The 16691-nt window shown below is 39.2% G+C and overlaps 1 protein-coding gene across 2 annotated transcripts in view; it reads left to right on the top strand.

The window, feature by feature from the left end:
* PDK3 (pyruvate dehydrogenase kinase 3) overlaps window positions 1–16407 on the top strand; it is a 36297-nt gene extending 19890 nt beyond the window's left edge. Inside the window, exons 5-10 of one of the 2 annotated variants that reach the window (XM_008629229.2) lie at window positions 290–367; window positions 2490–2566; window positions 3773–3874; window positions 4481–4591; window positions 9942–10055; window positions 11094–16407. In XM_008629229.2, the coding sequence (XP_008627451.2) occupies window positions 290–367; window positions 2490–2566; window positions 3773–3874; window positions 4481–4591; window positions 9942–10055; window positions 11094–11237 (626 nt within the window). In that variant the 3' untranslated portion in view covers window positions 11238–16407. The remainder of the gene's footprint in view (window positions 1–289; window positions 368–2489; window positions 2567–3772; window positions 3875–4480; window positions 4592–9941; window positions 10056–11093) is intronic. The other variant, XM_017728413.1, reaches the window with a different exon arrangement.
* Window positions 16408–16691: the final 284 nt, after the last annotated feature.

The raw sequence follows: 16691 nt of genomic DNA, 5'->3' as shown, positions 1-16691 counted from the left end.
CAGCCTAAGATTATATCCTTCTGGTTTTCAAGCCCTGAACAAGGATGAAAAATAGCTTCCCTCCAGTACTGTGCTTTTCTTTTTAGAGCTTTAGATAGAGTTTTCCCTTTCCTGACGACTGGGCTACGAGTGTACAGAGAAAAAGGGACTAGATTGGATACCAGCTTCATGCTTGTAAACTAGTGCTCAAAATGAGTGTTCTGTTTGTGGTCTTTCACAGAGAGGATGGACACTGCTGGTCGTCTCTAGAAGATTTTGATAAATCAGTGTTTGTTGTGTTGTTTTGTAGATGCTTATGAAACAGCTAAGATGTTATGTGAACAGTACTATACAGTGGCACCTGATCTGGAAGTTGAAGAATTCAATGGTAATTATGAAATTATTTGGTTGATGTATGTAAGAAAATGCATTTCTGATATGTGATTTCTAGTTTTGTTAACTAATTGTAAGTTGTAATTTGAACTCTGCAGTCCTGTATGCAGTTGCTTTTGTTCTAATGTGTCTACATGGGCACCTGAATTATAGTTTATCATCATGATGTGTGCTTCTTTATGCTGAATGCGGAGTTCTATCTGCTGAACTCGCTATCGCTTTGAAGAAAATAAATCAAGACTCCTCATAACTGAGAAGGAAACATGCCTGCCTTCTAATCTTCTAACTGAACTGAAACTTGTTTTATTCCAAAGTGTGCTTATAATGAATTCCACTGGCACTCTTGACACAGTGGTGAGCCCTTCTGTGTAAGATGGCAAAATTGGAATTTTTATTAGGTAGTCTATGCTTTAAATCCTATCATAAACTTATCACATGAAAATCTGTTTCAAGTTGATTGCAGAGATGGTAATTGGATGACACAAAACTGATGAGACAGGCCTTGTCAGCGTATTGACTGCTTTTTGTTCATTATTTTATTGACAAAAAGGAGCTTATTTTCTTTAGTTAAAAAAAAAATTTCCTGAGTGATCCTCTCCCAAATTTTGGACAGCAGCCAAACAAGACTAAGATGGTTCCAGACTTCAGTAGCAGAATTGCAAAAGTCTCAAAAATAGGTAACACTCAATGGAGAGTGTGATATATGGAATATGTGTTGCTCAAAGTACTACTGAGTAGTATAGAAATATTTCTCTACACAAGGTGATACTGTCAGCAATGAGGTATTACCACCCATCTCTCCCAAAACCAAGGGACCCAACCTTCCCCTTTTAAACTGGGTGATTCTAGAGATAAAAGTACTGAGTGTTGCAGCAGAGGAATCAATCAATGCAAAATTCATCTGACAGCGTAAGTAAAAAGATCCAACAGTAGAGAAAGCAAGCTGCTGGAGCTAAAAAAAAAAAGTGAATAAAGAATGAACTATTTCCTTTAAACCGTCTTATTATCAATATGAGGAAAGGAACTTTGCAAATTACCTCACAAGAGCAACGATACCTCATCTTCTGTCTCTGTGCCTCAAACAAGTGTGAGTCAGTTTGCCTTGGTTTTGGTGAAGTAAGGGAATGGGAGTATGGACTGATAAAATTAACAGGATGAAGTATCAAGTTGCCTTGCAGAGCATTGTTTTAGTCTTCTCCTTTTCCTAGGATTTTTCACTACCATGTCTCATAAAATAATTACTGGGATTATTACCAGCCCTCAGTGCCAGAAGGAGTGAAGTTGACTCCAGTCATGTTCTTAGTGCATATTTATATCTTTCTGGAATTTATGAAGCAGACAGTTCGAGACTTCCCTTCAGTCTGAACTGCTGCTCAGTCTGACTTTCTGTGACTGCATAATTTAATGCCAGTAGATATTTGAATGTTCAGGGATGACTTCATCTTCAGTACCAAAACCGTCCTGGAATGTATTAAATGCAGCTGTATTATTTCCTGCCCAATCAGTCAATGAGCATTCTGGCATTCAGAGCTGTGCCAAGCCGTACCCCTCTGCTGAAACACTCACAGGGGGACAGCAGTGGGCAAACAATTCAGTGATGGTTTGGAATATGGAAGCTGTGTTATTGTTTGAAGTAGATTTGAAATTTTTTATGAATACTTACATTTTATATGTTTTAATGAGGGGAAAATATGTAGTTGTTTTTAGAATATTTAAGCAGTTACTTTTTCTTTAGTTTAAGAATCTTTTTGTGCAGCAAATATTATGCTTAAATAATATGTGAACATGTGAAAGTTTCCCACCTAAGTAGGAAAGTTCCCTTGGTTAACATACACTGTTGGTAGGAAACCAACCACTGCTTAGTGAAGCTTCCTATCTAAACAAAGTCTGCTGACTGGATAGATTTGAAGATCGTAATTATAATGTGTTCTTTCAGGTGATAGCAGTGACTAAAATTTATGGTTTTACTTCATGAAACTAATTTTGCACTGGGAAAATTAGAACATGCTTACATGCTTGTCTTTACCTACATGTTCATGTTATTCTGATAAAGGGCAATGCTACAAAATACTGTTTTGAAGAAAAATGATTTGACATTTTTCTCTTTTTTTTCTTAGCTAAAGCTCCAAACAAGCCTATTCAAGTAGTCTATGTACCTTCTCATTTGTTTCATATGTTATTTGAATTATTCAAGGTAGGTTGCACTTGTTAATATTTGGGAGGGTTTTGTGACCCTATTACTGTTGAAATTGAGATTCCTTCCAGTTACAGCTCTCAAATGTTATTTCGGTTTTCCTTTCTTAAGCGTATTCTTAAGTTTCAAACACTCTTCACTTGTTTAAAAGCCAGATTTAAACCCCTCTCTTATGACCTTGTGTACTTAAAAACTGCCTTGTTTCCCACTTCTCCTGTTGTGCTTTTGTGGCTTTTTTGATTAACTTAAAACACTCAAGATAGTTTAGTTTTGCAGTGATGGAATATTCATAACCTTGCAGTTTTCATGAGCTTACTTCTTTATTGCATATTTGAGGACTGGTTAGGATCAGTGTCTTTACTGTGAAAACAGGCCCTGTGTCTTTGAATAGTGTAGATGACATGCTTTGTTTGGGTTTATGTGTTCTGAATAATTGGAGCAACAGTGAAAACAGAACATGTGAGAGCTGTTACATTGTTTGAAAGAAGAGAGGAGGTCTCTGAGTGGTGTAACCGAACACCAGAAATTGAGGGGAAAACTTGTGTTTGGCCAGAGAGAAACTTTTTCAAAGTACTGGTTTTTGGGGTTTGATTTCTGACATTTGTCAACTATGTTCATGTAAGTCTTTCCCCATTTTGCCATTTGTAACACTAGTTCTAGGGCAGAAGAGGTGAAAATTGGTACGTTACATGTGGGTATGTTTTTGGTACAAGTCATGAAGCAGGTTGAAGGCAGTAAGTTGTAGCTGTAAAGAACTGGCAGTGGAAACTCTTGTTAACATGCATTATAAAATCAGATTGACAGATGGTATCTTAAAAATTGTGTGACCCAGGCTGAGAAAATCAAAACTAGCTTTCTGTGGGTGAACATCACTGTTGGTGTTGTGCATGGTAGAGGTGAAGGATGTTCTCATCCCGTGGGTATATTTACTTGATTTCACACAGGGAAAAAAAAAAAGTCTTGCTTTCTTTTCTCTGACTATACCAAGTAAATAAAAGTTATGTATAACAAGTTGTAATGTAAAAATTCAACTGGGCAATTCATTGACTGGATGGCACTTGAATTTGTGTTAAATACAGCCTTCTCTACCTTTTACACAACTGTAGGACAGAGTAGAGGCAACAAAATAAATGCAAGTTCTAGCTTGTCACAAAAAGCTTGTATGTTAAAGTTAGGATCAAAGAGACTATTTTCTTTTACCTTCAGAATTCAATGAGAGCTACAGTGGAATTGCATGAAGGTAAGAAAGAAGCCTATCCATCGATCAAAACCTTAGTCACTTTGGGGAAAGAAGATCTATCTATTAAGGTAAATGCCTAAAAATAATACACAGCTTGCAAACCTGCTAGGTTTAGATTAGTATGACATATAATTTGAAAAGGCAAATTAATTATTGTATCACCTGCTTCATATTCATTAGAATGGAATATTTTCAGTTGGGAAGGACCTATGAGGAGCATCTTGTCCAACTGCCTGACCACTTCAGGGCTGGCCAAAAGTCAAAGTATGTTTGTTAGGGGCAGAGTCCAAATGTATCTTGGTCACTGACAGATGTGGGCCATTGATGACCTCTGCAGGAAACCCATTCCACTCTTTGACCACCTTTCCCATACAGAAATGCTTCCTGATGTCCACTCTAAGCCCCTGCTGATGTTGCAGCTTTGAACTGTTCCCACGTCTCGTCACTAGATCCAGGGAGATGAGATCAGCACCTCCCTCCCCAGTTCCCCTCCTCAGGAAGCTGTAGACCATGACAAGGTCACTCCCAGCCTTCTTTTCTCCAAACCAGACAGCCCCAAAGTCCCTAGCTGCTCCTTTTAATATTTATAAAGTAATTTAGATAATGCTGCTTGAGATTTTGTGGGTTTTTTCCCAGAACCTAATGTTTAAAACTCTTCCATTTTCATTCCTTAGATAAGTGACCAAGGTGGAGGTGTACCTCTAAGAAAAATAGACAGATTGTTTAACTACATGTACTCAACAGCACCCAGGCCCAGTCTGGAGCCCTCGAGGGCTGTGCCTTTGGTAAGCAGTTGCAATATGTGTTTAAATATCCCTTTGCACCGCTCTGATTTTACATTTCCGTTCACTGCAACCTGCTGGATCAGGTTTTCCATTGAGGAAATGGTTTATCATTAGCAAGTCTATCCAGGTAGAACAGGAGAAAATGGGTTGTGTTATCATCACTTGGTCTATGGAATAGAAAATTACTTCTGTCTTGACATTATGTTCTTGGAAACAAGCATAAAAAAACTGCATAAGCACAGTCTTTTCACAGATTAATGGGCAGGATCTTTAGTGCGATATTACTGAGAAGGTGGATCACCTAATGAGCTCCTCTTTGGTGTATAAATTACTGTTTATCGAAGTTTCCTATCATAAATGAATTAAAAAGGTGAGCCACACTGCTCAGCATTTGAGAAGCACCTCCTGGCAATGCACAAGCTTATACTGAAGCTTGAGGATCATTTTTCTGTAAGTTACAGACTGTAAAAACACATCTAAAAAATAGTCCCAAACCTGCATGTGATATGAACACTTTTGGTATATTCCTGTTCAATTGGAAATATCTCATGTGATACTCCTTTCTGAGATGCATCAGGGCCAGATTTCAAATAAAAAAATAATTCCCCATAGTTTCTTCTAGGCAGGGAAATTATTTCAGTGTTGAATGTGTAGATTCTTTTAGCAAGCATGATTTTTAAAAAATATTATTAAAATACTGCTTCTAAATTGTTTTATTAAATTGTGTATTGACTCGTGATAAAAATTGTATGGCTACTGTTGCACTTGACTGATTTTCAGTAAGTGGACTAATACAGATACTGTATTTTGCCTCTTCTCATCTCTGTTCTCTGTCCTTCTGATGCAATCCTGTTGAGGAGTTGATTCTCTTGAGAAATTTCCTTTCCCTGCTTAGGAGCATTCTCATCTAGCATGTTCCTAAGCAGTTTTTTAAAATTAACTAAAGGCTTGGAATTAAACTAAAGGCTAAGTGCTGTGTCTACTTGTTTCCTGAACACTTCCAGGCATGATGACTGACTCCAGTCCTTCCCTGGCCAGCCAGTTTCAATTCCTGACAATCCTTCCAGTGAAGAAATTCTTCCTGATGTCCAGCCTGAACCTCCCTGGCACAGCTTGGAGGCTGTTCCCTCTTGTCCATGTGACTATTTTGGATATAAAATATTTAACAGTAAAGTGAGGGTAAAATCAGTTCAGAGTGACTCATGATGCCATGAAGATTTTTTGCCTTTTCTTTTATATCCCTGTTATACCGTTTTACAACTTCTGTATTCTTAGTGCTTTTTGCCTACATTCTTGGACTTGTTTGTCAAGCTAAGAGACTAAACATTTTAGAAGCTTCGTAGCTAGGGATCAGTGTGCCCCAGACCCCAAGGTCCTCTCCAGAACACATTCTGTAAACCAAGGTAGAACCATCCAGGGGAAGGTTCCTTGGGGAGGGGGGCTCATTCGAGCCTCTCACTGGGGAATCTTTGATAGATATGCTAATTAATGAGACCTATAATATTATACCAGATCTTTTGGGGGTGTGCATTGCAGTGTGCATTGAGGTGCAGTTGACCTGGATGTAGTGCACCTAAGGATCCTTAAAATAAATACCAAGGTAAAATCCCTTTTTCCCTTCTAGAGTGTTTGACTCTTGATTTTAAGACCAGGAAAAGGCATCACTCAGGTAATAAATTTCCTTTTGGCTTATGAGCAGAAAGGCTTTGTGGTGCTGTCTTGGTCCACAGTGGGTACCATTGTGGCATGGCAATACATTGCACTGGTTTTACCCCTTTGCACTGTGAGAGGTGTGAAGCCCCGTTCTGTCTGCACTGACTTGGTACTGATCCTTCACAGCTCCTACCTCTACAGCACATCTCAGTCTTATGTTTCAGACTTCTGCTTTTTCATAGAAAATCTTCTTGAATGTGGTGAGTGAGAGGGAACAGGCCTTAATCCAAATACAAGCTTTTTTTCTTTGTGACAAATGGCAGAATCTCTCTTGATGCATAATCTGGCTTTGTTCTGTCTCACTTTTGATCAGCAATTTACTGTATCAGTCTACAAGGACTTCCTGAAACTTGTTCTCAGGATAAACTTACACCTTGATTACCGGTTGTATGCACTATTAAACTGTCTCTTCCTTTGTAGCTCTGATTATAAAATGTGTTCATTTTAGGATTGACACTATTCTTTTTTCTTTTTTCCATGCATCTTTAGCAATGCATTGCTGTGTTTACTTCCTCATCTTCAAAACTGCTTACTTTGATTTGTGGCATTTATCCTTGGTGGTATTCTACTGTATCCCGTTTTCAGGCTTTATTTGCCTTTCTCAGTCTATGCCACTGTAGTCAAACCTACAAAGGATCCTCCTCTCTTGTGAATCCAGCAGCTTGTGCCCTGTGAGTCTGACCAATGCCTGCACAAGACTGAAAGTCAAGAATAGCTGTTCAGCTCTGTTATTTATATGTGTGTGCAGAAAGAAAAAAGTCAAGCTGTGAGTCTGTGCCATATCTTGCTACTAACAGGAACAAGGACTTAGCAGTGAAGTTTGACATGTTATGTATTATGGCCCAGATGCAGTTATGCTGTGCCTTGCATGTCAGTCTGGAAATAAAAATCCTTTAGCAGAAAGGTTCCATATAAATCCTCTTTGATGTCCATACAGAAGGAGTTTCCTTATTGTTAAGTGTCAAAGACAAAACCACTTAAGAAATTACAGTGCTGCAGAAGGTTGGTGGTGTGTCATCCTTGACTTAGGTAATATTCTAAACTAAGCTATGGTGCAGTGTAAATAGACATATTTTTCTGTTCTAACATTCCTTCCCCTCATTATATGATCCCCTGTCTAGTTTATGAAACATTCATGGAATTGGGCAGTGGAAGAGAGGTATCCTTGTTGATAGGGGAAAATTTTTGCTCCCTGTCATTGCAAATGTTGTTTAAAGACTGCTGAGAAACCTTGTTACCATGGCAGCATTCAGAATTTTAGCAGGTCTTAGGTTCATCTGCACTGCACATAGAGTACACAAAACCACATGGTCATGTTTAGTGGTAGTAGGTTTTCTTAGGGAATTTAATGATTCTCTCTCTGGCAGCATTTGTTTACAGAAGAAGGAGAAACGTGGCTTAAATTAGTTTTAATTTAAATCTGTAGATGCTAGTAACACAGAAATGTAATAACTTCCTATTTGTGTAATGCAGACCATAGCATTTAATGGTAAATATTCTCTAAGGAGCTTTCCTTTCTCAAGGCAGGTGTGCCATCATGGACTGTTCTGTCCTCTAGGTCAAGCACAGATCTGTGTAGTAATCACCTCTTGTTAATTGTCTTTTGCAAAATATACCCTTTGCAAGGCCAGGATTTAACAAGGTACTCATCTGGGGTCTCTTGTCTTCATGTTTCTTGTAAGTTACCTGGTTTGGAAAACACCCTAAAGGCAGTGCACAGAAGAGGCTGACGGGAAATGTTTGAAAGAGGGCTGTATGAAATAATGATGTGGGCTAGCACAGAGCATGAAGGAACAGGAGACAAGCAGAAGCTAGGTTTTAAGGAGGGGTAATTCTGGAGTGAGGAAAGTATAAAGTGTTTTCAGTATTGTTTGATATTACCCTTTACTTGAGCTGGTCCTTGGGGTATGTACTGTCCACAAGTTGCCTTTTGGTCACTGTGCCTTATAATTTCTGTAATGTATTTATTGTCCAGTCTCCAGAAAAGAAAGTCAGCTTCTGACTTTTTTTTTTAGTTCTTTCTGAGGCAGTCAAATCAGTTTTTTAGAGGTTAAGAAAGAAATCTCTCAAGTTTCAAGACCAGGTGTTTGAAAGTGATGCGTGTGTCTCTAGTGGGAGATGTTGGGAAAAGGGCAGCTAAACAACTGTTTTAACTCTGCTAATGGACACTAACAACTATGACAAGCAGTGTGAAAAGGGTGTACTTGGCATTTCTGTTTCTCATTTTGCTCAGAAGAGCTGAGTGAGCAACTGTAAACAAATTTAATACTAGATTTAGAATTCTGTAAAAACAAGGCAAAAAAGGCCAGAAGATACGTTGTAGTAGATGACAGCAAGAGAATTTTTGATGGACACTGTAGTACAAGTTCTTCAATGTTCAGTTTTCCCTCAAGGGATTTCCTAGAAAGTGATATCACATATTAGCTGTGCATAGTGCTTGCATAGTCCTTCTTCTTAGCTTTCTCTTTTTTGTATCATTTTAGGCCTTTGTTTTAAAAATTATGGGTATGTTTATCACTTACCTGTCAGGTTGCTTTTGTACAAATATTATTGTGGAATGAATTTATTGGTTTTCTGAAAGCTTCAGGTGTCTAATTTTTCTCGTAGTCTACCCTTACTACATTGCTTTGTATATGTGTTTGGTTTTTGGGTTTTTTTTGTTTTTTTTTTTTTTTTCCAAATGCTTGTGTGTTTGGAATCATTCCTTTATTGCACTGGATAGTCCTGAAAAATTCAGGTGGGTGCATAGCCATTGTGGTTCTCAGCACATACCCAGTCATCTGAAAGAGTTGGTGTGTAGAGCAAAATTTTACTCCTTTGCTGCAGTGAGAGAAACTTGGAGGGTTTTCTTGTAACTTTTCTGACAAGAGAGGGTTGGAAGAGGTGCCTAGTGATTGATCTTGTTGCAGGCATGGTTATGAATATTAGTTTTGTAAATTTAAAATCTAAACTTTGTACCCATCAAGTCCATTATGCTTTAAAAATTGTGTGTCTCAGTCTTCAGGAGATCATTCAGTGCTGTGGAATCCTGATCTTTTGTTAACCAGAGAGCATAATTTGCCTTGTATTGCTTGTGTATTCCTCTGCAGGACTCTGCTGATCTCTGGCACTGTGGCACTAGCAGTCACTTAATAGTATGACCTAGATGAAGCAGAGTTGTCTCTGGCTTTCTTATGTCCTAAGTGTGGAGACATTTGAGAATAATAATCGCAGGCTTGGGGGAGAAAAAACATGCTGTCAAAACTCTGATTTTTACCAAAGAAACAATGCAGTACTACAGCAATGGTCATCACAGCGAGGAGGCTGTGTAGAGCATTGGTTTGCTTTGCTGGTTGCAAGCAGCATGAATGGTATGCTGCACCTACCTGCCTCTGAGAAAATGCAGAATGGACAAGGGAGTTCTAGCAAAGGACTCAGCCTTTTTTGTACTAAAAACTAATGCACAGGAAAAAAGGAGATTGCTCAAATACTGAATATGGACTTAAAGTATAAACTGAGAAATAAAGGAAAGCTTAAAAAAGAATTTGATACAAATCTAATATTTAGATGTCCTCACTTTTATAAATTAATGCAGGGATCTGTTGCATTTTTTTTAACTTGTCATCATATTTTTCCTTTTGTTCTTTTGTTTTGACAGGCTGGGTTTGGCTATGGATTGCCAATTTCTCGTCTGTATGCGAGGTACTTTCAAGGTGACCTTAAACTCTACTCAATGGAAGGTGTGGGTTCAGATGCTGTTATTTATTTGAAGGTATGAATTTGACCCTTTTATAAACTAGTAATGCAGTGCAAGTTGTTTGTAGCAGGCTCTTTTAACTCTTCAGCTTGTTTTGGAATTTATTTTTGCTGTCTTTGACACTTTAACCTAAATCAGTTACATAAAATCCTAAACTCCAAGGTTATATATATTAATCTGGTACTAATACTAGTTAGTTTGCTTTGATTTTTTTTCAGTCCCCGAGTTGGATTGTTATAAGTGGTGAATCTTCCAAGAACTGTGATATGAGATAATTTTGGTTAATGCTTTTTGTTTCTAAGTTTTGGCCACAATAGAATTGAGAAGATCATTGGCCAACTCCTAACTAGTAAATATCTTCTATTCTATGCAGTTCTTGATGCAATAGACTGTACTGATCTTGTTGTCATTTTTTGGAAAAGCCCAGGCTACTCAGGGGCTAAGGGTTGACACTGCTTGAATTCCACAAGGGAGTTTAAAAGAACAGAGTGTGTAGCTCGTGTAGGTTATTGGCTTAGCACTGTCACTGTGCCTTGCTATATGTAGCAAGTGAGTTGTGGAATCCTCTGCTTCTGATGGGTTTCATCCTCTGCATGTGTGTGTGGAGAAGAAAGGTCTGGCCTTTCTTAGAGGAAAAAGGTGGGCCAGGGGACTGAACTGGATCAGCCCCCACAGATCAGCGTGCTGGCAGAGCCCAAGTGCATTCAGGAAGGGAAGTGTTTGAGGAACTGTCTGCTCTGTGTCAGTGACAAATCTCACTAAAATATCTTTGACCAAAAATCTTTTTCTTGCTATCTCAGTAGACACCACTCTGTGGAAAGAAGGGAAATATTTTTCAGTGCTATTACTTTCTTTTAACTTTGACTAGGACTTTGAGTATACCTAGAGCTACTAGTCACAGCTCAAGTATTTTCAAAGTAGTGCTGTGATGTGTAACTCTGGGTAATTGCAGCACTTGTTGGGTACAGAAGTTGTAACTGTAGAACTCCCTGGAGTATCACCTTGCTCTTGTATCTCCAATGATACCTAACCATTGCTTTTGTTTTTCTATAGGCCCTTTCAAGTGAATCATTTGAAAGACTTCCCGTTTTTAATAAGTCAGCATGGCGGCACTACAAGACCACACCTGAAGCAGATGACTGGAGCAATCCTAGCAGTGAACCAAGGGATGCTTCTAAATACAAAGCTAATCGATAATTTGCTACCTTTTGTCTCTGTTGGAGATGACCTCTGCATTCAGTATAAAGTCTCTGCTTTGTTCCAAAATCCTTCAAACCACAGTAGCTAATTACTTCCAAACAAAGACCTAATCAGGGCATTGAAAAATACTAAGAACAAAGTGATGATTGGGACTTAAAGGAAGGCACTGAGCACGTTTGGTATGTGAATCCTGTGTACTTCACCAGAATATGCTTGGTTGCTTCAGTCATGCATTGACAAAAGGGATCGCACTGTGCTTGCACGTAGGAATACAATGTTGTAACAGAAAAATACTATTTGAAATGGCCAATTCTTATTCCAATGGAAGGATTGGTAAGATGTGCAGAATCCCTTAAAGTGGTGAATAGTATCTTTCACAGCAATATGGTATAAGAGAAAAATTCTAATGTAGTTAAACGTGTGCTTTGAAAATCCACTGTTTGTGGCATTTTGTATTGCACAGTGTCACCTCTAAGAGAAAATCCTTTTGAGCTCTTCAGATCTTATCTCTAATGAGTTTATAAATGCATAGTTCTAAAAAGGCTTGCGCAGCTTTAAACTGATGCTTTCTCCAAATTCCCAAATCCATTTGTCATGTGCATACAAAAGTTGTGTTCTTGTAAGACGGTAGGACTTCCACTTCTTGGTATGCACCTTAATGATTTTCTTGACACAGAAGTGCATTTCTATGCATTTTTCCTTGTTTTGAGGAAAGCTCCTAAGTAGTTAGATCATCTCTCCATACAAGAAATTCTGTCAATGCAGGGGCAGGGGGTAATTCAATTTCCTATTTGCCTATCATTTTAGGGGAATTGGGGAGGGGAGAGAAATGCTGAGAGGCCAGACAGCCAGTCATACAAATGAATTTGCCTTAAGAGTGTTGGTTGCTTGAAACCTGATTAGTTTAAAACCTGTAAATAGTTTGCAAAGTTATTTATACATTCAATGTCTGACTACAGTCTGGTAATCTGAATTTGTAGTGTATATAAAGATGTCGTACGCCAGCTTTTGGAACGTGTCATTGGTCTAAGTACATGAAACTGGAAATACAGTAGAAATGGGAGGGACAAAATGTGGCCGGTACCTGGTTTAAGTTAAAAAATATCAAAGACAAAAATAATCCAAGTATTTTCCCCATAAATTTATCATAAGGGTCATTTCTGACTATCAGAAAACTGTTCTTCTCAAAGTCTTTGCCAAATGCTGTTTCTGATACTATGGCCTTTCAGAAAAACCCATGAAATTTAAAAGTTCTGGTGATACATTAGCTGTGGCAATAAACTAGATAAGTTGTAAGCAGCTCTGATGCACCCTCAATTTCTCTTAGGTGCTTTGATATTTTCTGGAAGGATAATAGAGATTTTAGCATGGAAGAATGAAACTTGTTTACTAAAATTGTGGGGGAACTGTCCCTTTTGTCCTCCCAGTATTTATTTTTATAAAGATTTATTAGGGAAATGCTGAGAAATTCCTAGGTATTTTAAAAAAAGAAAAAGAATCTTAGTTTGACTTCACAATAGTACTTTGCACTTCATAGCACATTTCGCTGAAGGATTATAAAGTGCTTTGAGCAATAAACTCCATAGAGCCCCATTTCTGAGGAGTCGGAAGTTCTTGCTTTGCCTGTTGCAGTGAGTTCCAGAACTCGTGGGAGCAGTGGATGAGCTCGCAGGGCTGAGGTCCCGTGCGTGTTCCCACACACAGGGACTGGGGTCGGGCCCGTGGGAGCACCGGGTCCTTGTCTCACAGGGCTGCTGCCCCTCCCTGTGAATCAGGTGGCACCAGGGCAGCTGCTGAAGGCTCTCCCCGCTGGTCAGCTGGGCAGTGCTGCCCTCAGAGCCCCCTGAGAGCCTCGTCTGCCAGCAGGCAGGAAGAGGGAGTGGGCTGATGGGGCTGTCCCGTTCCCAAAACGGGCTCATTTGGCCCTGGCCAGAGGATCTTGGCAGGGCAGGGTGAGGGTGTGACACACATGTGGCCTGCAGAGCAGCAACTTCCCAGTGCCTGCAGAGAAGGCAGATTGCTATTCAAGCAATACAGCTGTGCTGCTGGGGTGAAACCAGGGAATGGTTTGACTAAAACACTGGTTGCAAGTCACATCTACTAAAGTTTAGTCACTTACCTTCTGCCCCTACCTGTAACTTCATACTGTTTTTAAAATTATTTCAAGTTGCATATGTTTTCTAGTAATTGCAGGGGAGAGTTTGCTTAAAGATAGAAATTTCTGATGAAACGAGTATTTTCTCAGTTGCATGTGGTCAGTTTTTTCTAGAACATTACCCAAAACATTCCAGGGAATAAGGTAGTTTGCATAAGAAGCTCGAGTTTCAACTTTTGTTAGAAATTGTATTTTGAAGTAGTAAATCCTGACCTGGTACTTGTTTTTGGCTGTCTCCTTATTCATGACAAGGAGAGGGAACAGAAAGCAAAGGAAGGATGCAGGCATACTGGACTTGTTTTCATGAAGTGAATGTAAGCCATGGGAGCCATGGGATGTAAACCATGGAAACTGTGAACAACAGCTGAAGATACCATGGAGGACGTTATGGTGTATTAGTGATGTCACTTCTTGATCCACAAAAAAACTGACTGGCTTTCAGGACTGGAAAGCTCCAGTACTCGAAAACTGAACTTCCCTGAAATGGCACCCATTTCCAAGAACCCTGAGCTTGTACAAACGCCTCAAAGCAGCAGGGTAGAGCACAAGGAATGCATTTTCTTTCCATTCCCCAAGGTCTCTATGTGGGTGTTACGATGAATATGAGCAAGAAGCAACTTTTCTTTTCTCCAGCCTTGTCTGGGCAGCCTGTGCTTTAGTGGCAATCCCAGGTGTGCCATCAATTGTTCTCCACTCATTGTCCTCATGCCGTGTTTCTGCATAGGGGTATTAGTCTGAAAACTGTTTCAGGAAGCAGCAGCAGACCTTCAGTTAGGAGAGGGTTTTTCAGTGGCTGTGCCTGAAAATGAGCATGGGTGGGTTTTTAATATGGCTGGTTTAACTATAGATAGTATTTTTTTTCAGTTACTTCTATCTTTGATTGGAATCTCTTATGTTTTAATATCTTGGGGCTGTTAATTCCAAACTTTCTGATGATAAAAAAGTATATTTCCTTTTCATGAATTTCAGAGTTATGGCCTGCTGATGTCATTGCAACCTGCTTGTCTTGACTTACAGGACACATAAATACAAAAAAATGTTTTCAGTGAAAATGTTCCTTACCTGTTGTATTTAGTTATTAACAGAAACAAACTAACAAGAGATGTTTGCTCTTTGATTCTTCCTGAGAATTTACAAACAACTTCTGTATGTCATAGTGTAACAAATAGTTTACTTTTTTTGTCCATTGTGCATTTTTCTGGTGTATGTGTCTTGGATGTAATTTTATTAATCCCTGCCTAGTTTATATTAATAGATACAGAAGTCTCTCCAAATCATGTACATATTTGTGCTCCTTGCTTTTCTAGGCTTTGTTTTGAGGCAACAAGGAGTCTTTCAGAGTCGGCATTTGATGAGAAATATTCAGAAGATACCAAAATGCTTCTTTTGCAACTCAGGTGCAGTCTTTGCCTGTGTAATTGACTGTGATGACCTAGGAGAGCACAGAGAAAGTCTTTGTCCTGCTGCATCTGTGCTACCTCTTGGGCAGTGTTTAAAGCAGGTCCATTGGCACATGCTTAAAAAATATAGCTATTAATTCTTGGAAAACTCAGGCTACTTTTGGCTATGTACAGCTACATTTGCTGCTGCAACTGGGTAGCATTCTTTTATTTTCCCTCAGTAGCATTTGCTTTGAAACAGCTGTTTACTTTCTCCAAGAAGTGAGCAAGAGTGATCTTTAGTGCAATTTCCTGTTCACCTCCACCCAGACATAGTATTTAGGGTGGTATCCTGACCTCATTGACATGGAAGAAGTTTCCTCCCTCCTCACCTTTAATAGGCACTTCTAGATCCTTACGTGTGAGGTGCTGCAATAGTGGTCAAGATTCATGGAAATAATTCTGTAGAAAACAGCCTAAATGTTTACTGTTAGTATTTATCTTGAGGACAACCATGTCCCATTGTGCAGTGTTCCCTTTCCTTGCTTGTTTCCGGGTTGCCGTGGTTTCCGGTAGCTCTTCCTTGCCTCTTCCTGGCATACACACCTGTCTGTGAATTAACATATATGTGTTTTTGCTGAAGTTAAGAGAATATGATGGCACACGACAGAACAATGTGTTACTGACTTCAGAGGCTGAGTTTGTTCACAAATGAGGAACACAGCTATAAATTGTGTAGTGACTTCAGGGCTGAGTCTTGCAAATACTTGCACAAGTAAACAGTGTATGAGAGGAATGCCACTTAAATGAATCTGTTCTCAGGATCAGGACTCAGGCTGTTGATATTAATCTGAAACAATGAAGATTTCTGTAATTGAAGTGGCTTTCTAATTAAAAATAAATACAAAAATTTAAAGCTCACGTGCTTTAATTGCAGTATTATGTTGCCTTAAAAGTCCTCAGAAATCAGCATAGAGAACTTGTTTGCTTCTTAAATCTGGAGAGGTTTTCATGTAGTACCAGAAGGATTGATGAGTGTATGATAATTCTGACACTGTCCTCCTGGTGTCAATTGCTTTATTGAATTTTTCCTTTGAATTGAAAACTGCCAAGAGGTGTCGCACACAGTCCTTTGAAATCCATGCCCTCTGCAGATCACATCAGGCAGAGGCAGTTTCCAGACAGTACCCTCGATGCTCTCGGTTCTGCAGCAGGGATTGTCCTCAGGGACCTGCAGACTGGCTCACCTCTCATGGAAAGTGTGCTGACCCTGCACTGGGGGTGTGATGAGTTTGTCATGTGGGGGGAAACGAAGTCCCTTTGTTCCCAAGGTCAGGTACGGGACAGCTCTTCCTGGTGAGCTGCTCTGTGTTGCACTTGGCGTCCACAAGGGAAAGTGGTCTCATGGTGCCTTTCCTCTGAAGCGGCATCGTTTGAACCTATTAAACCTGTAATGGAGGAGTGACAAGGAAATTTTTCATGAGATTACTTGGAGATGTTCTAAATTTATTTTTGAATCTTCTGTAACTTGTCTTGGAAATGTTTCTAGTCCAGTGCCTGTGTATTTGACTTGTGTATACTCTTATTTTCCTTTTTCTTTCTGTGGTTGACAAATAAAATGATGTAAAAACTACATGCTGACATTTTTAAGGGACTAGTTTGGTTTCATACAATATGGAGCTTAGTTTGTGATTTAGCAGTCCAAGGTCAATTTCAGAGAGCTGCACTTGGGAGCTCAGGAGTAGTTTTAGCATATGATCAGCTGAGCAGCTTTTGGGTTTGGGGTTTTCTCTGCTATATAAACCTCCCTAAAGCTAATTCTCAGATTATTCTTGACAGCCAATATATCTGTTATAAACAGATGTATAACACCCAAGGCTTCTATACCTTGAAATTTCTTCAGCTTTCAATAAAGTT

Source organism: Corvus brachyrhynchos, unplaced genomic scaffold (assembly GCF_000691975.1).
Source record: "Corvus brachyrhynchos isolate BGI_N302 unplaced genomic scaffold, ASM69197v1 scaffold11, whole genome shotgun sequence".
NCBI classification, from domain to species: Eukaryota; Metazoa; Chordata; class Aves; order Passeriformes; family Corvidae; genus Corvus; species Corvus brachyrhynchos.
Note: the sequence above shows the minus strand (reverse complement) of the source record. Positions and strands in the feature narration are given on the sequence as shown.